At 36.0% G+C, this 16,228-nt stretch overlaps 1 protein-coding gene across 1 annotated transcript; it reads left to right on the top strand.

Moving 5' to 3' along the window:
* Positions 1-1,670: 1,670 nt before the first annotated feature.
* On the top strand, positions 1,671-14,527 carry LOC307142108 (uncharacterized protein). Its single transcript, XM_079842654.1, has 18 exons — positions 1,671-1,854; positions 2,204-2,247; positions 2,359-2,437; positions 4,357-4,529; positions 4,612-4,695; positions 4,778-4,846; positions 4,987-5,166; positions 5,284-5,439; positions 9,808-9,886; positions 9,962-10,052; positions 10,164-10,305; positions 10,420-10,524; positions 10,667-10,757; positions 11,277-11,427; positions 11,515-11,589; positions 11,679-11,781; positions 11,975-12,081; positions 13,696-14,527. Exons 1-18 carry the CDS (start codon positions 1,827-1,829, stop codon positions 13,817-13,819), a joined length of 1,881 nt encoding a protein of 626 aa, XP_079698780.1. The 5' UTR covers positions 1,671-1,826; the 3' UTR covers positions 13,820-14,527.
* Positions 14,528-16,228: the final 1,701 nt, after the last annotated feature.

Here is a 16,228-nt window from a genome sequence, read left to right as displayed (position 1 = left end):
GAACCCCATATTTAGCTGCAACAAGAAATCCAGTAGCGAATCGAAATGACGCTGTTGCTATGGCAAAAAGAAAAGCCCGCGGCGTTGCGCGGGAAGTGAGAGTCTGGGAGCGAGACAGCGAGTATTTTATCTTTATATCTTGACATAGTACTAACATACAAAGCATGAGTATTGTAAGCATTATTTCAAGATCATTGCGTAAGTATTATATCGATATTTTTGTTACTCTGTATACAAAATGTGCATAATTTACAAGTTTCATCAAGTGAGACCATTCTGTCTTGACGATCTGCAGCAGATTCCGAAAATTGCATACGTTAGATATATTAGAGAAAAAATATAAACAGGCCTATTTTTGTGGCAATTTAAATAATCTATCAAAATAAAATAACTTTAACTAAAGATCTAATTATTTTAGTTAATAGAGTGGGGACTATTTAACTGAGAAATAGTTTAAAATAATAAGATAACTAAAATCAAATTTTGCTGATTATTTTAACTTATACATGTTTTGTTGACCAAAGACCATTGTTGTTACAGGTACATTTTTGGGGAGGACAATAGGAGTAAAGAAAGAAAAGATAGAATATAAATGCAAAATGTTGAAACCAGGAAAGCGTTTATTTTGTAGGCTACTTAGGATTTAAAACTGGTCACAAATTTGAAATCAGTTTTTACAGGTTTAGAGATATCATTTTTAGTTGCACTTAAAACCTGTTAAGATCATATTTTTGTGATTCAGAGAAAGTCTACAACACAAAAGTAATCTTACAAGGTTCAAGTGTCAAATGTGTAGGCCTATTTAGCTAAATATCCTGCTGTTTCCCATTGTTGTCTGCAGAACGTCTGACAATCCCAGTCGCAGCTTCCACTTTTATACAGTTCATAATAACCTCATTCATAGATTTTCTTTTGACTCATCCCTAAACTCTTGCTACAATTATTTCATTATCCTTGGCTTGGCTTCTCCCCAATGGCGCACCCACAGTCCACCCACTAAAATATATTTCATGATTATTACCTCACGCTCCCTCCAGATTCAAAGGTTTCCAAATACATACAGAAAAAAACAAGCCAAAAAAGATATGTATTATATCTCTGTACAGTGGAAAGGCTGGTACATGTTCAATGATTCGACTAAACAGTGAGCTTACAAAGACGTGCAGTTTCTTAGTTCAGCTCATGGTGCTCCAAAGCTATTCCACAAAACTACTGTATTTCTAATAAAAATATAGGCTTTATTATCATAAAATATCAAACCATACTGTAAACTTAATCTGAATAGTTCAGGTTGCTCTGGATTTATGTGGGGAAATGATTAAACTAAACATTTTGGAGTTCCAAATTACTTTAAAATCTTAACCAAAAATATGAAGGGGAAAAAATATGTATATTTGAACAGGTCATAAATTAATCTTCAGTGGCCCAACTTTTAACGTATATTATTTAGTTGATCGAAATGCCTATGCAACCTCATAATACACACAGAATGGGGAAAAGTCTACTTTAAAAATATTATATTTAGTAGACAAACTGGTCATTTGCACGGTAAACGGGTCAATAAATGCAGTCGTCTTATTTTATTTCAAAATGATAAAAATTAAAATATTTCTCTCTTCCTCACAGCACCACGTGGTGTACCATGCGTTATACACGTCCGTCTAGAAAGCATGTGCGCATGCGCGTAAGCGGGCACTGTGTATGTGCAAAGGTGGAGACGAATCTCGAGAAAACACTACGGTTGGAAGGAATGTAAAACCATTTAGAAGTTCCTTAAATATTTTATAATTTAGAATTACTTAACATATATAAATATATTCGCTAAAATGTCAAGAAAGAACACCATGGGACCGGGTAAGTATTGCTTGGCTCTTTTCATGACGTTTACCAAAACTTCGCCAGCTCATGCAAACACATGCAGCTCTAACAACAATAGAGAAGACTTGTCGTTTAACAATACAGGCCTGAACATTTTTCAGAGGCTCTTAAAGGGTTACCAACTTCTTCTTTTTCAAATATTCATGCTGTCTTTTTAATCTACAGTATATTTTAGGTTTTTGTATATCTCAAACTTCAACAGAATACGAAAGGGGAGCCATGTTTGATCACACACCGCGGGATTGAGCCACACAATGCACTTCGGTGTATCTGTGTTTATGTAAATCATGTTCAAACTTTTAAAATTTTCCAATGATTCTTTCAGAATACTTCCGGATGCGTGATGATGAGCGCCTCATGCGGACTCACGTGAGTGATTACGTTTATGTGAATTAATTGATAACATGATTTACAATTTTGTTGACCTCTATTTACAATTGAAGTCCTTAATTTAAATGTTTCTGTGTTTCCTTTTTTTAGGAGGCTGTGGTCGATATGATAAATGATAGATCGTCAAATCGCAACTTCTTAGAGGCTTTGAGTATTGGTTATGGATTTGGTAAGAAATCTCTTTATTTTACTCAAATATGGTCACTTATTTGAAGCATTCATAGTAGGCCTGGTCTGATATTAAATTTTGGCTATTATAGCAATTGCAATAATTTAAAACTACTTGAAATATTGTTTGTTCTAGTGCTCTAAAATTTTAAATGCAAAAAAGAAAGACCACTTGCATTCAACTTGAACTTTGTTCAGCATCACAGATTTAAATATTAAAAACTGAGAGTGCATTATGTCTTTTCTTTGGATGTTGAAATTGTCCTATATTAAAGTCATTATTCAATTGTTACAGTATAAAGGTATTAAATTCTAGCCTGGTTAAAACCAGACCATTCTCAGTAGTAACTGAGTTATGGTCTGGCAAAGCTTCATAGACAAATCATTTCCAAAGGGGCGTCACCAACGGGCGTCACTCAAATGCCTCTCGGCGTAATTGGATAGACCTAAAACCAATCAGAGCGATGAGGGAGATGACGTATGCAGAGCGACGCAGAAACTCTGGCATCTCTCAATATTCGTTCTTGTCTGTACTTGTGTTCTCAAATAGGAAATGTCCCCGGTTTCCATTTCAGAAATCTGGTCACCTTACCTAAACCACATATTAATGTTTAATATATTATTTTTAAAATGTAAACGAAAAGAGGCAGGGTGTTTTATACTTCGTTTTATTATAAATATATAAGATAATCAATGTAGGCCTAGCTACGTGTTGCCTGAACCACATTCGTGTGGCTATTATTATTATTATGTTAAATTTTTATTTTTTTATGAAATGAGGCAGTGGTGTTTTATGACATAATTCGTACGCGAACTTCTGACTTGCGTCCGTGACTTACCAAGTTTGACTCCGGAGAACGAACTCCCGAGGACGGGAGGACAGTAGTCCGCCTACTATGCTCTTGACAGTATCACTCAGTATATATTTGTATATGTAGTGAAGGCAATGCATATCTTCAATGCATGTTTATAACAAAACGAAATATAAAAAACCCAGCCTCTTTTCGTTTACATTTTAAAAAAAACACACACACATAATATAGGCTATGATTATCACTGTAATAAATTAAATATGAGACAAAACACAACCCAGTCTCTTTTTGTTAAATGTCAGTTTATGTGTGATCATCAATGGCAATTATAAAAGTATAAGTAAAAGGTATAAGAAGCTATACAATAAATAAAGCAATTCAGTCAAAGTCAGCGCTAGGAGACTACAACGGTAAAGTTTAATATCTTAAAAATATTAAGTTATGAAACTTCACTTTGCCCTCAGACAAAACGATCTGTCTAGGAACAAATTATAGATTAATGAGAGCAAAGATCAGCCGTTAGAACTACACAAGACAAGACGGTTTAACCACTACAGAGACATCAGAGCCAGCGGCAGACGGCAGAAGGACTGGCCGAGGAAAGGCGCCTCTCGGCGGGCTCAATGATCGATTGAGCGCCGCTGAACCACTGGAACTCACAACTCCGAAAACGGCAGATCAAATTTTTTAAAAAGGCGCTCTCTTTATAAATAAACCACAGATTTTCTAGGGTTTAGAAATGGGTTTGAATGGACTCTTTGCCAGACTACTTGCAGAGCAAATCTAAATTTGCCGGAAGTTGTCTGGGTTTTCCCAGGCTAATTAAATTCACCTTGAGTTCAACATTTACTATTATTTTTATGGAATATTACAGTATTTATTATTAATGATTTATCCGTGCACATATATATATATATATATAATATCAATTTTTTTTTTTCTTGTTTGTGAATCAGTTTTAATAAAGTTGTTTTAATTCGATATTTTTTTAAGGTAAAAGATTAACTGGGTCACAATATAATCTTCATAACTAGTGTTTTTCTACTCATTATTTCCACTTAATAAACTGATTTGTGTGGTATTTAAGTTAATTGTTTTTGTATTAAAGTTCCAGAACTGGACCACTTTGCATCTCAGTTTCCTGGATATGAGTCATCTGATGAGGATTATTATGAATATGACGATAACAATAAAAATAACATCCATAAAAACAACAGATATTGTGGATTTTCTCGCAACTTCTTTGATAGAGGCCTGCCAAAACCATCCATAACAGCCGAGGTTTGTGTCAAACACCTGTGGTTCACTCATTGTTTTGTTTTATTTAACTTTTCATTTAACATATAATTTTACTTCTTTTTAGGAAGCAGAAAGAAATGCAAAAGAGCTAATGGAGGAAGAAGAAAAACTTAAGAAAAAGACAGAGAAGAAGAAACAGAAAAAGATGGTAAGGGCATGCATGAAAAAAGTATTTTTGTCTGATTGAGCAGGAATATTTTGTCATATTAAATTTTTCCGAAATATTACAGAGACAGAAAGAGAGACGTAGGCTGGAAAAAATAGAGAAGGAGAATGCAGATAAAGAACAAACTAAACCGGTGAGAGATGTTTTTTAAATTGTTAATGACTGATATGTTGTATGGTTTAAGTATTAGCTGCATTGATGCAGTTTATGGTCACTCGTCATACTACCATCGTTTTGAGACTACATTTTATCTTGGTATTTCTTTGTTTTAAGGTACAAGTTGACCCTGGACCAGAAAAGACTAAACAGGCAGATAAAGATGAAAATGAAAATAAAATTAAAAACAAAAATTGCTCATCTGGTCCTCAACTCACCTCAGCACCTGTGCAGAGCAGTGATAGCAGTAATGACGAGGAAGATGATGAACCGAAAGAGTCAAATATGGAACCAGAGGTGGGCAATATGACTTAATGTCCCTTGGCATTTACAAAAGTGTTTTGCTTTGTAGATGAAGAGCTCTTCACTCAGTGGAAAATGCTGATTTTCATGATGGTGCTTTGTGTGTCTTAGGAGCTTGACATGAATAGCTGCTTTGTGTCAAACGCAGCTGCTATCGCCAAGCGCAAACTAGAACAAAAACCCAAACCTGACAAGAAACCTGCTCAAGCAAACTCAAGAAAACCACGTGGGTCAGAGCAGAAAGGCACCACTACGCCACAAAAACAGGTTGGAAATGTGAAAATGTTCTACATTTCATCCTTTCTAAAAGAGTTTTTCTTGTTATGGTGGTAAGAAACTCATCAGTGTTTTATCTGTGCGCTCTGAAATGCAAGTAATTTATGATGAAAGAGCCACAATAGCTTGCCCGATTGCAGCAACTTCCTTTTTTTTATTTTACTGTAGACATTTTGCACGGGAAAATAGGAAGTGACTTTTTTGTGGAAGTGAAGTGACTATTTTGGAAGTGACTATTTTGTTACCATACCATAGCCCCCTTTGTGTAGGTTGCATCACTTTGGGAGACTTTTAATGTGATTAAAACTTTCATTTTGAAATTTTTCACTTTCAAAGTGCATCTAAAAATAAAAAGTTGAACATGGAAGCAAGAAATGATGTATAATTTTGGTAAATCGAGTTTAATTATATTTCTACTCAAAGAATAATGTGTTGTCATATATCCCGCTCTGTGCTTTGAGAGGACCGTGGGATACGAGCAGGACAGAGCTCATCTCTTGTCTAATATCTTTGTGTTTTCTCCCAATGTTCCTAAGCAATGGGCACTGATTGTAAAAGGTCAGAAGAGTGAATTTTTATCTTCCACATGAGCAAGATATGAATAGCTATGTTGCGTTGCCGAAGAAAACTAAACTGAATTACCTGCGCATGTGAAATGTGCTTAACTTGATGTGCCTTACCTTGTCTAACAAGCACACACAGTGTGCAAATTAAATTTGATGTGAGATTAAGATTGAAACTGACGCGATAGTGTTTTTCTCCTTTGCCATAGTAAAGGATGCGATTTTACAGGGGTTAAAAGGGAACAAAAGCTAGTATAACATTTATAATCCCCTTCGAAAGGAGACGTGAGTAGTGAGGATTTGAAAAAAAATGTATGGGCTCGCATGTACCTCTCTCATTCGGCACAAATCCAAATGCAAGGTCGCGATATTAACATTTAGTTACTAACCTGTCATTTCTTTTGTAAACAAAGTGTTGTATTTCACTTGTGTCCTGATATCCACTAAAACAGCATTCACTTGCACTAAAATGTGTTTTGGTGTGTCGGTCAGCATGGTGGCAGTGGGCGAGTTCTCACGCTGACTGACACATCCCTTAACAAAAGTGAATAATATTGAACATTAATTTACTCTTCACAGTAAATGCAGATTAATATTGAACATTTAATTTACACATTTTTAATTCAATTATTTAAAGCTACACTGTGTAACTTTTTTAGTCTATTCTAAGCTAAAAACACTTAGTTCTTTCAAAAATATATGTGCTCATTAATGTATATTTACTTCTTTCAAGTAATAAAGTATTCTCGTAAGTTTATAATATGCCATTGAAAATACATAAGGTAATGGGATCTAACGGTGGTCGCCATGTTGCCCCTCCATCTTGAAAGTACATTAGCCAAAGAGGGACATACCCGTAAATTCAAGCTTCGCCTTTGGCGTTTTAACCGGTTTTAACACTTGATGGCACTGTACAAAATTCTCTGCCTCGCGCATGTGCGCGTCAACTTGTTCAGACTTGTCTGGTGCATGTGCAGAGAGTTTTCATCTCAGCAGCTCCAGTAACAGTTATATGGAGTTTTCCTGGCTTGTTTATTCCTCAAAAGTCTGTTTTTCCTTGTGTGGTATTTCTGTGCGTTAATAACTCCGTAAGTAATAATAGTTATTGTCATTGTAGATGTGTTTCAGAGTGTGTCATCACGTAATTCAGTTGATGTCACCTCAGAAGTATTTTTGTGTCAACATACAATAGCATAATGCTCACCTATTTTGTTATCAACAATGTTTATTCGTTTATAGAAAATATTTGCTTGTAATGTATGTTGATGGAAATATGCATCAGGTCTGATCGGCATATTAACAATTGTTATACAGAGCGCACTGCAGTGCTAACGTTAAAGCGCCGCACACACTTTTGTAACCGGACACCGCTTGTTAGCAGCTGCAGCTGCAGCTCCGCTCCTTTTAATGCAGTATACGTTATAAGTATACCGGTAGTTATACAGTTCTTAACTGTGTATGTATATTTACCATCCTTATTTGTTCTCTCACAGAAACCACATTTATGTACATATCCACGCAAACCTGTTTATGCCTTGCAATTGGATGACTGAATAAACATTACTATCATCAAAGTTCACTCTGGATTAGCTGCAGTTCTTTCTAGCCGAATAATTAGGCCAGTTGAGTTCCAACGGTCCCACTGCGCACAGAATATCCCACAGGCACCGTGTCGAATGTGGACGAGGTCGAGCTGGAATTCATGTTAATCTTGGTCTAAATCGGCCACCGTAGGAGTTAAAACGAAATCGGAATTGAGAGGAACAGAAACTAAAATTCACTGGATGGTCATATACCTTTTCACCACTAGATGGGGGAAAATATCACACAGTGTAGCTTTAAAGGGTTAGTTCACCCAAAAATGAAAATTCTGTCATTAATTACGTACCCTCATGTTGTCCGACACCCGTCAGACCTCCGTTCATCTTATGAACACAAATGAAGATATTTTAGTTGAAATCTGATGGCTCTGAAAGGCCTCCATTGGCACAATGCACGGTTCACTCTCAAGACCCTTAAAAGGTACTAAAGACGTCGTTACAAAGTCCATCTCACTACAGTGGTTCTACAATAACTTTATGGAGTGACTAGAATAGTTTTTGTGCGCAAAAAACCCTAAATAACGACTTATATAGTGATGACGATTTCAAAACACGGCATCATGAAGCTTCGAAGCGTTATGAATCAGTGAGTCGAATCATGATTCGGATCGCGTGTCAAACCGCCAAACTGCTGAAAATTGGCGATCCAAACTGCTGAATCGACTCACTGATTCATAACGCTTCGAAGCTTCATGATGCCGTGTAGGATGCCGATAAGTCGTTATTTAGGGTTTTTTTGCGCACAAAAACTATTCTCGTCACTCCATAAAGTTATTGTAGAAACACTGTAGTGAGATGGACTTTGTAACGACGTCTTAAGTACCTTTTAAGGGTCTTGAGAGTGAACCGTGCATTGTGCCAATAGAGGCCTTTCAGAGCCATCAGATTTCAACTAAAATATCTTTTGTGTTCTGAAGATGAACGGTCTTACGGGTGTCGAACGACATGAGGGGAAGTCATTAATGACAGAATTTTCATTTTTGGGTGAACTAACCCTTTAGTTAAAACAAATTCTAGATAGAAATTCTATGCAGACTCCTTGGCGCCATCTGGCGTCCTATATGGATGTTAAAGAAGGCTATTTAAAGGGTTGGTTCACACAAAAATTAAAATTCTGTAATTAATTAGTCACCCTCATATCGTTCCAAGGCCATAAGACCTTCGTTGATCTTAAGAACACATAATACCCGTCCGCGCGGTCTGAAAATTTGGGCTGCGCGTGGACGGGGTGTGCGGCCGGCATGCAACAGCGCATGCGCCAGCAGTACAGAAGGGTCCACTAGGTGGCAATACGCACAGTATTGAGCAGAGTGTTCAGCCGTCGAAGAAGAGTGTGCAAAGACCGGTTTAAAAACAACACACTTGAAAAAAAGAGAGAATTTTTGATTCTTCAGTGTTTCTTCCAAACTATGTTGCAATGGTGGATGCACTATAATTCTTCTCCGATCATGCCCAGCAAATGTCCCGTTGATGACAGGACTCAGTGCTGCCCTCCGATGTCTGGTAGAGCATAGACATTTTTTTACTGCGCATGTGTCGAACGCGATCATCCGCGCGCATCCGTTGTGTAGTATACTTTGAAAGACGCGCGGACAGGGCTGCGCGCGTGACTTGTCCGGGCGCGGTAGGTGAAGTATACCCGGGCCTTAAGGTTGAACTACTGGAGTCACATGGACTATTTTAACGATGTCTTGACTACCTTTCTGGGCCTTGAAAGTGTATTTTAATTTGTGTTCCAAAGTTGAACGAAGGTCTAATGGGTTTGGAATGAGATGAGGGTGATTTTTGGGTAAACTAACCCTTGAAGTAGCCCTGATAGCAGTAGAAGTGCTTTCATATTTCAGCAGTAGAATGTTTCTTCTCAAAAGTTACTGTTTAACACCGTGTTCACATAAGCACTTGCAGAACAGGATGCAATAGCACAGATTTTCACACAATGATTATGAAATTGTAGTTGAATATATATAAATTACATTTTACAACATATCAAAATAGAAACATTCTTTTAAACTGTAATGTTTGACAATATTACTGTTTTACTGTATTTTGATCCAATAAATGCAGGCTTAATTATCCTTGTCCTTGCAAAAGTATCTTTATATTACCATGTTCAAACCCTTTTGAGACAGGCTTTCTGAAGCAGCCAATTCTTGACTTATGTTTCCATAACATTAAATTCTTTGTCATTCCTGTAGATTGATAATGAGGAGGAGGAGAAGTCAGAGGAGACTGTCAATGCAAATGATTTTATTACAAGAAGTGTGGAGCTGGCAGGTGCGTGAGTAGAGTTTTTCTTTAAAAATGGTTTAGTCATGAAACGTCCACCTAATGCCGACATCTTTTCTATAGTTATAGGTAACCAGTATGCCGCCTCAGGAAACCTGGGGATGGCTGTGAAATATTTTACAGATGCTATAAAAAACAACCCTATAGAGTATAAGTAAGAGTCCATGCCAACACGAAAACATCAGTTATTAATAAATGAGTTATAATAAATCAAGCATGTATGTCTTGGAAGAGGTTACATTTATGTGTGTGTCTGTCTTTGCAGGTTGTTTGGAAATCGTTCTTACTGCTATGAAAAGATGCTGGAGTATGAGAAAGCTTTAACTGATGCTGATATTGCTCTTTCTATGAACCCCAAATGGATTAAAGGGCTTTACAGAAAAGGCAAAGCGCTTGTTGGTTTGAAGGTATTACCACAACTTTTTGCCAGTGTCATCCATCATTTAGAGTACAGACTGACCTGCAAATGCCCCTCTTGCTATTTTATTCTCACACAATATTGTTGTTTTCCCTTCTCTCAGAGATATTATGAAGCCAGACTTACATATAATGAAGTGTTAAAACTGGACGTTACATGTAAGGATGCAGCTGAGGAGATAATGAGGGTGCAGCTCATGCAGCTTATGGTGAGTAGATATGAGTAACCACACTTCGTTTTAGTGTTGATACAGCTTGAATGTTGTCAGCAGCTGAATATTGGTTTAACGTTGCCTATTTGTTATAAATCATCTGAGAGAGCATATCAAAATATGCTTGCTGCTTCAACAGGAAATGGGATTCACCAAAGAGCAGAGTTCAAATGCCCTTATTCTTCATGGAACTGTAGAAAAAGCCTTAGAAGCTCTTTCTGGGCTATCAGGTATGATGATACATATCAGGGTCAGAAATTAACTTTTCCTTTCAGGGGATATATTTTCCTTATGGGTATTGGGATGTATTAAGTAATTAAATGAACAAACAAGTGAATTAAATTATTTCATGGAGCATTTGTTATTACTATAATTTTCCTTAAATAAATATAATTGTTTTTTTTGTGTCCGATATTTACATTTAATAAATTCACTCAATCAGAATGCTAAAGTATTTCATGAACTTTCATACTAAAGTATTCTGATGATATGTTTATTTACACTTACACAGACTGTTTAATGCAGCAATTGCATAATGGTTTGATATTAATGTCATTTGAATTAGCTTTCATGAAGTATATACATTTTTATATATATAAAAATGTGTGTGTATAGCACATATCTAGTATATTAGTATATAGTATATAAGTCTGGCTTCATATATATATATATGCATGCGCAGATACTGAGGGAGACCATAAAAAAAAATTATTAAGTGAGATTACATTGATAACTCTCATTCTTTTCAGGTTTTGCCCCTGTCCTAGTTCCCAGAGAAAATGAGTTTATGACTGTAGAGCGTCACCCACAACCTCAAGCTAAACTCCCTCTCAGACCTCTTCCTCAGAATCAGCCTCGACCCAGTATGCCTAACGCTGCTCCAGTTCGTCATCCTGCCCAGTAAGATACCACACATACAGGCTTTCATGATACAACCTTTCACCTTAAAATCGTCTCATTCCTGATGTGTCCTTCATCCCTAAACAGAGAGCTATTCCCTATCTGGGTCGGAGATCTAGTGCCTTCTATAACCGAGGCTAGGCTTTATGACCTATTCAGCTTGTAAGTGACCTCATTTGTTTTGAAAACTGTAAAACCAGTCAAATGTTTAATTCAGTATTGATGTGATGGAGCTTCTCTTTCTGAAACAGTGTTGGACAAGTCCATAGTGTAAGAGTGTTACAAATGAGACGCTGTGCATTTGTTAACTACACCAAGAAGGACGACTGTGAGAAAGCTATACAAGACTTGCATGTAAGTATGTTTGCCCGGTTGCTTTGTTTGTTCAGTTGAATGTTAAACATGCTGGTGATAATATAGTTGCTTATAATATGTATAACACTTGTCAGGTGATATTGGGATAAAGGTCTTGCAGTGGGGATGGAATTAATTTTGTCTTTTCAATGAGGGGAAACATTAGTTTACACATGCTTTTTGTGCATTGCAGGGTTATGCCATTGATGGGACAACTCTTGTGGTGCGCTACCCTGATAGGATTCACTCGCGTCTTGGAGTGTCCAGAGATGCATCTACAGAGTCCCCCGTGAAGACTGAGTGAGTAAACTTGCTGATTTTGAATTGTTGCACACAAATGAAATCTCACAGTTAGAAATGCCACAATTAGCATGTTTTATTTAATTTAATGAAAGAATAGATATGGAATAATATCATAATGATATTATGCAGCTTAATAGTTATAGTTTGTTGTTGCAAATAGCCCATCTTGTTTGCTATGGCTATATACACTAGTGCAACCTGGTTAAACCAGACAAACTTAAGAAATAAACCTGTATGATCACAGGAATAATGGTACGAATATTAAGGATGGTGACGTCATCTTTTGTCGCAACCGTCCCAAGTTCAAATCCGCCGCCTTCACTTTTCCATGGCATATCGGCTCATAGAGGTGTTTATTTGACAAAAAAACATGTTTGAAATTGAAAATAAAATGACCTACGGGTATTTAAAAGTAGTCGACGATATACCTTTATCGGTAACGACAGAATTTTTTTTCCGATATAACACTCAAAGGCACATATGTTTGGTTGCATAACAACCCAAGTGTGTGCTGTCCCTGGATCATAAACCGCTTATCATATGCCTTGATAAAGTTCTACGAGTGACAAGCAAACAGCCAATAATTTAACTAGCTGTGGGGTTTGGAGTGCTGCACCTGTTGGTGATGAGAAGATTGAAGAATCAGAAAGGACATGAATTAATCTAACAGATTAATATAACTGCTTCACAAGCTTTTTACCATTTCATTTGACAAAAACTACCATCAAATACACACTGAAACTAGAACAGATCTTCATGGCAAACCATCAAAATAAAATTCTGGTTTAGCTTGAAGAAATTATGACAGAAATATATAACTATTGTATGCTAAAATGTACGGCTAATATTATTATACATTTGTTAAATCTTAAAACACAGAATCCAGAAGAAAAAAAATGGAAAACACATAATTTAGAGAGAAATAAAATGGTTTTCATGGGGCCCTAAATTAAAAGGTAGTTACTCTGTGGAGTTTAATTGTGAACAGACAAGTTTGTGTTAATTCTCAAGGTCTAACTTGAACTAGAATTTTCTTCCTCAGTAATGGTATATGAATACCGTGATAAATATCGATACTGTATTATATGGAAAAGTATAGTGAGATCATATTTTTGGTCATACCGCCCAGCCCTATTTTAAAAGGCGGCGTGGTTTCCTTGCATTAATTGGACACAAAGTGTGCAGCTCATGTTAAGCCCAATGAATATTTCATTTTTGACGTGATTACTAGTGTATGCGTACAGCTGAACACATAGCCTTTTAAAGTATACTCCATATATACAACCATGGCTTCCTTCGAGGACACTTTTACTGATCAGCAGGTTCAATGTGGTTGTGGTTAGGGTTAGGTGTACGGGAGGGCTTTAAGGACAGGGACAAGTAATGTCCCAATAAGGCAGTATTCATTTATGATTTTAATAAATGTAATCATATACAATGAATGTTATTGCATGCTGTTTTACAGTAAACTACAATACACTGAGGTGCAAATAGTATTTGCACAATAGTAGAAATAGCATCTATCGCTATTTTCAAATAGCCTCTGGCTAATAGTTATGTTTTCATGGTAATTTTAAATTTGTCTTTTTTTTTTTTCTTTTTTTTTCTCAGCAAACAACCTGATGAATGCTATTTTTGGAGGACATCTGGCTGCTTAAAGAATGATCGCTGCACATACAAGCATATTCCAGAAAACAAGGGCATTGACCGACATAAAGCTAAACCACACTACTGATTCACAGCACACTGACAGAGATTTAAACATCTCAAAATCAGTGTAATTAGTTGAATACAGTTAAAATGTCACATGCATAAAACAGCTCGGGGCTTTCGTGTTTGGTCATTCATCTGAATATTTAATAATGTTTGTTTAAAAATAGTTCAAGTCTTACTATGTCTATACACAAGTTAAAGAGAGTTTGAGTTTGGACAAACAGGTATGATGGTTGTGATTTAATCAACTTATTTTGTCCCACAAAATAATACATTCCCTTTTACTAAGTCAGTTATTGGTTTTAATGTTTTGCAAGACAGTAGCGTGAAACTTTTATTTTAAGGCTGCAAATGTCACTGCAAATGTTCACTTTTTTTAAACTATTGGGGGAAAATGTTTGCCTTATGACCCTGTCTGAGGGTTTCAAACCATAAGTATTGTTTCTCTCTGAGAGGTTTTATTTGGACTTCTAACCTGCAGGTTTTAACCTGCTTCTGTAAAAGTTGAAATGTGTCAAGTTGAATTCAGATCTCTCCAAAACACATGATGATCTGATTCTGTGCCAAGCCTGTTTTAGAAACGACTCGGCATTAACAGTATTCTGTCATACATTTTGATGAGGTAAAGTTTGCAATAAATTGTAATTGAGTACCAGTTGTATACCTGTAAAACAATGCAAAATGGCTCTCTAATACAATAAATGGTGCCCTGAAAAATGGGAATATCTTGAGTTTTCTTTTCAATTTAGTTTTTATTTAATCAGTAATATCGGTTTTTAATGTTCTGGCTCATTTTCCATTCTAGAGACTGGCCATTTATAAAAATGACTGATATACATAGACTGACTTTCTGCTGCAACTTCAGTTCATTAAAAAGAAAATTTATATTAGGGCTCATTAAAGGGATAGTTCACCCAAAAAGGAAAATTACCCCATGTTTTACTCGCATATTCAATCCAGTGTTTTTCTTAAACTTTGCAATCTGGCAACCATGTGCATGTGAGCTCTCGCGCGTGCGGATGATCTGAAAACACCAATAAAACAAGTAAGATGCATTTCAGCAATCTCCATTTGAGATTCGATTGTGTTTGCTCAGCTACTGAAATGAGCCTTGCTGTGAAACAGCCATTCAGAGCAGAGCTCAACATTATTATTCATGACTATTCCAAATAAGGTAACAGCCAGTTTCATTCTAGGGACAAATCCTAGGGTTGTAAATGGACATGTAAAACCGTATCTGGGGTATTTTTACCCTTACCTAAGCCACATAGGCCTACCTTCTATGATATCAGAGAGCAATTTAAAATATTGTGTCAATGCATTCTATGGCACCTTTAAGTAGATAGAGAGCGGGGCACAACGCTTTTTGACTTTGTCCATTTGTGTAAATCCACTTGGGGTTCAGAGTATTTATTTTTTTCCCACATTAATTGCACATGTCTAATACAATTATGTGCTTTTGTTTCATTAATGCAGTGTATACTTTTTTCTTGATTTACCCAAAAAGAATGGAAGAGAAATGTGACAACATGCCCCATAGGTGGGGTACATTGTAACATGTGAGGGGCACATTGTAACATGACCTTAAGGCAGCTTAAAATGTTATCTGATATAATAATACAAAAATCCACGACAAACTAAAATATGTTGTCATTAAAATACAATTATTAACTTTTTAGAATAAAAAGTTTGACGACCCAAACACCTCAAAACAGCTATTCAGCATAGTTCAAAAAATAATGATTAAGCATTTCTGAACATTGACTCTCAGTCTTTATTCATATTTTATCATAGTTTCTCAATAGAATTCATAAAAGTATAGAACATAATAGTGTAGTTCTAATAGGGGCACAATGTAACACAGTGTTACTTACAACACACCCCACCTGCGCAACTGGGATTTAACACCGGCTCTTGTCGTCTTCTTCTGGTTAGATCAGCATTAAAGAACTTTCCCCACTGTTAAACAACAGATATAAGATTAAAATATCAGATTTGTCTTATTTTAAATAAACACAAAAAACCGGGAGTAGATGATGGCTCCTTCCATAAACGTCAGCTCATCGTCCTTATCCTTGGTGTAGTCATATATGGCAGCCACTGTAAAGATGAACGTTATTAGTTATTAAAACAGTAAGCCACATCAAGGGTGTTTTAGACAAACAATAATGATAAAAGACACCAATATTTAATTTACTATCATGAACAATATAAAAAATACAAATAGTTACATATGTTAATACAGATAAAATAATGTTACTACTACTAATAATAATTAAATGTATGTGTATGCAGTGGTGGTAAGTAATGAAGTAAAAATACTTTGTTACTTTACTTAAGTACTTTTTTCGGGGATCTGTACTTTACTTGAGTATGTTTTATTTGCATCTACTTTCACTCTTACTCCACTACAATATTAAAGACAAAGTTT

This window comes from Gobio gobio (assembly GCF_949357685.1).
Source record: "Gobio gobio genome assembly, chromosome: 18".
Lineage (NCBI taxonomy): Eukaryota > Metazoa > Chordata > Actinopteri > Cypriniformes > Gobionidae > Gobio > Gobio gobio.
Note: the sequence above shows the minus strand (reverse complement) of the source record. Positions and strands in the feature narration are given on the sequence as shown.

Coding starts and splice junctions, on each gene's coding strand:
- LOC307142108 (XM_079842654.1), top strand. CDS start 1,827: ATGTCAAGAAAGAACACCATGGGACCGG. Junction 2,438..4,356: donor GAGTATTGGTTATGGATTTG/GTAAGAAATCTC, acceptor TTTGTATTAAAG/TTCCAGAACTGGACCACTTT. Junction 4,696..4,777: donor AGAAGAAACAGAAAAAGATG/GTAAGGGCATGC, acceptor GAAATATTACAG/AGACAGAAAGAGAGACGTAG.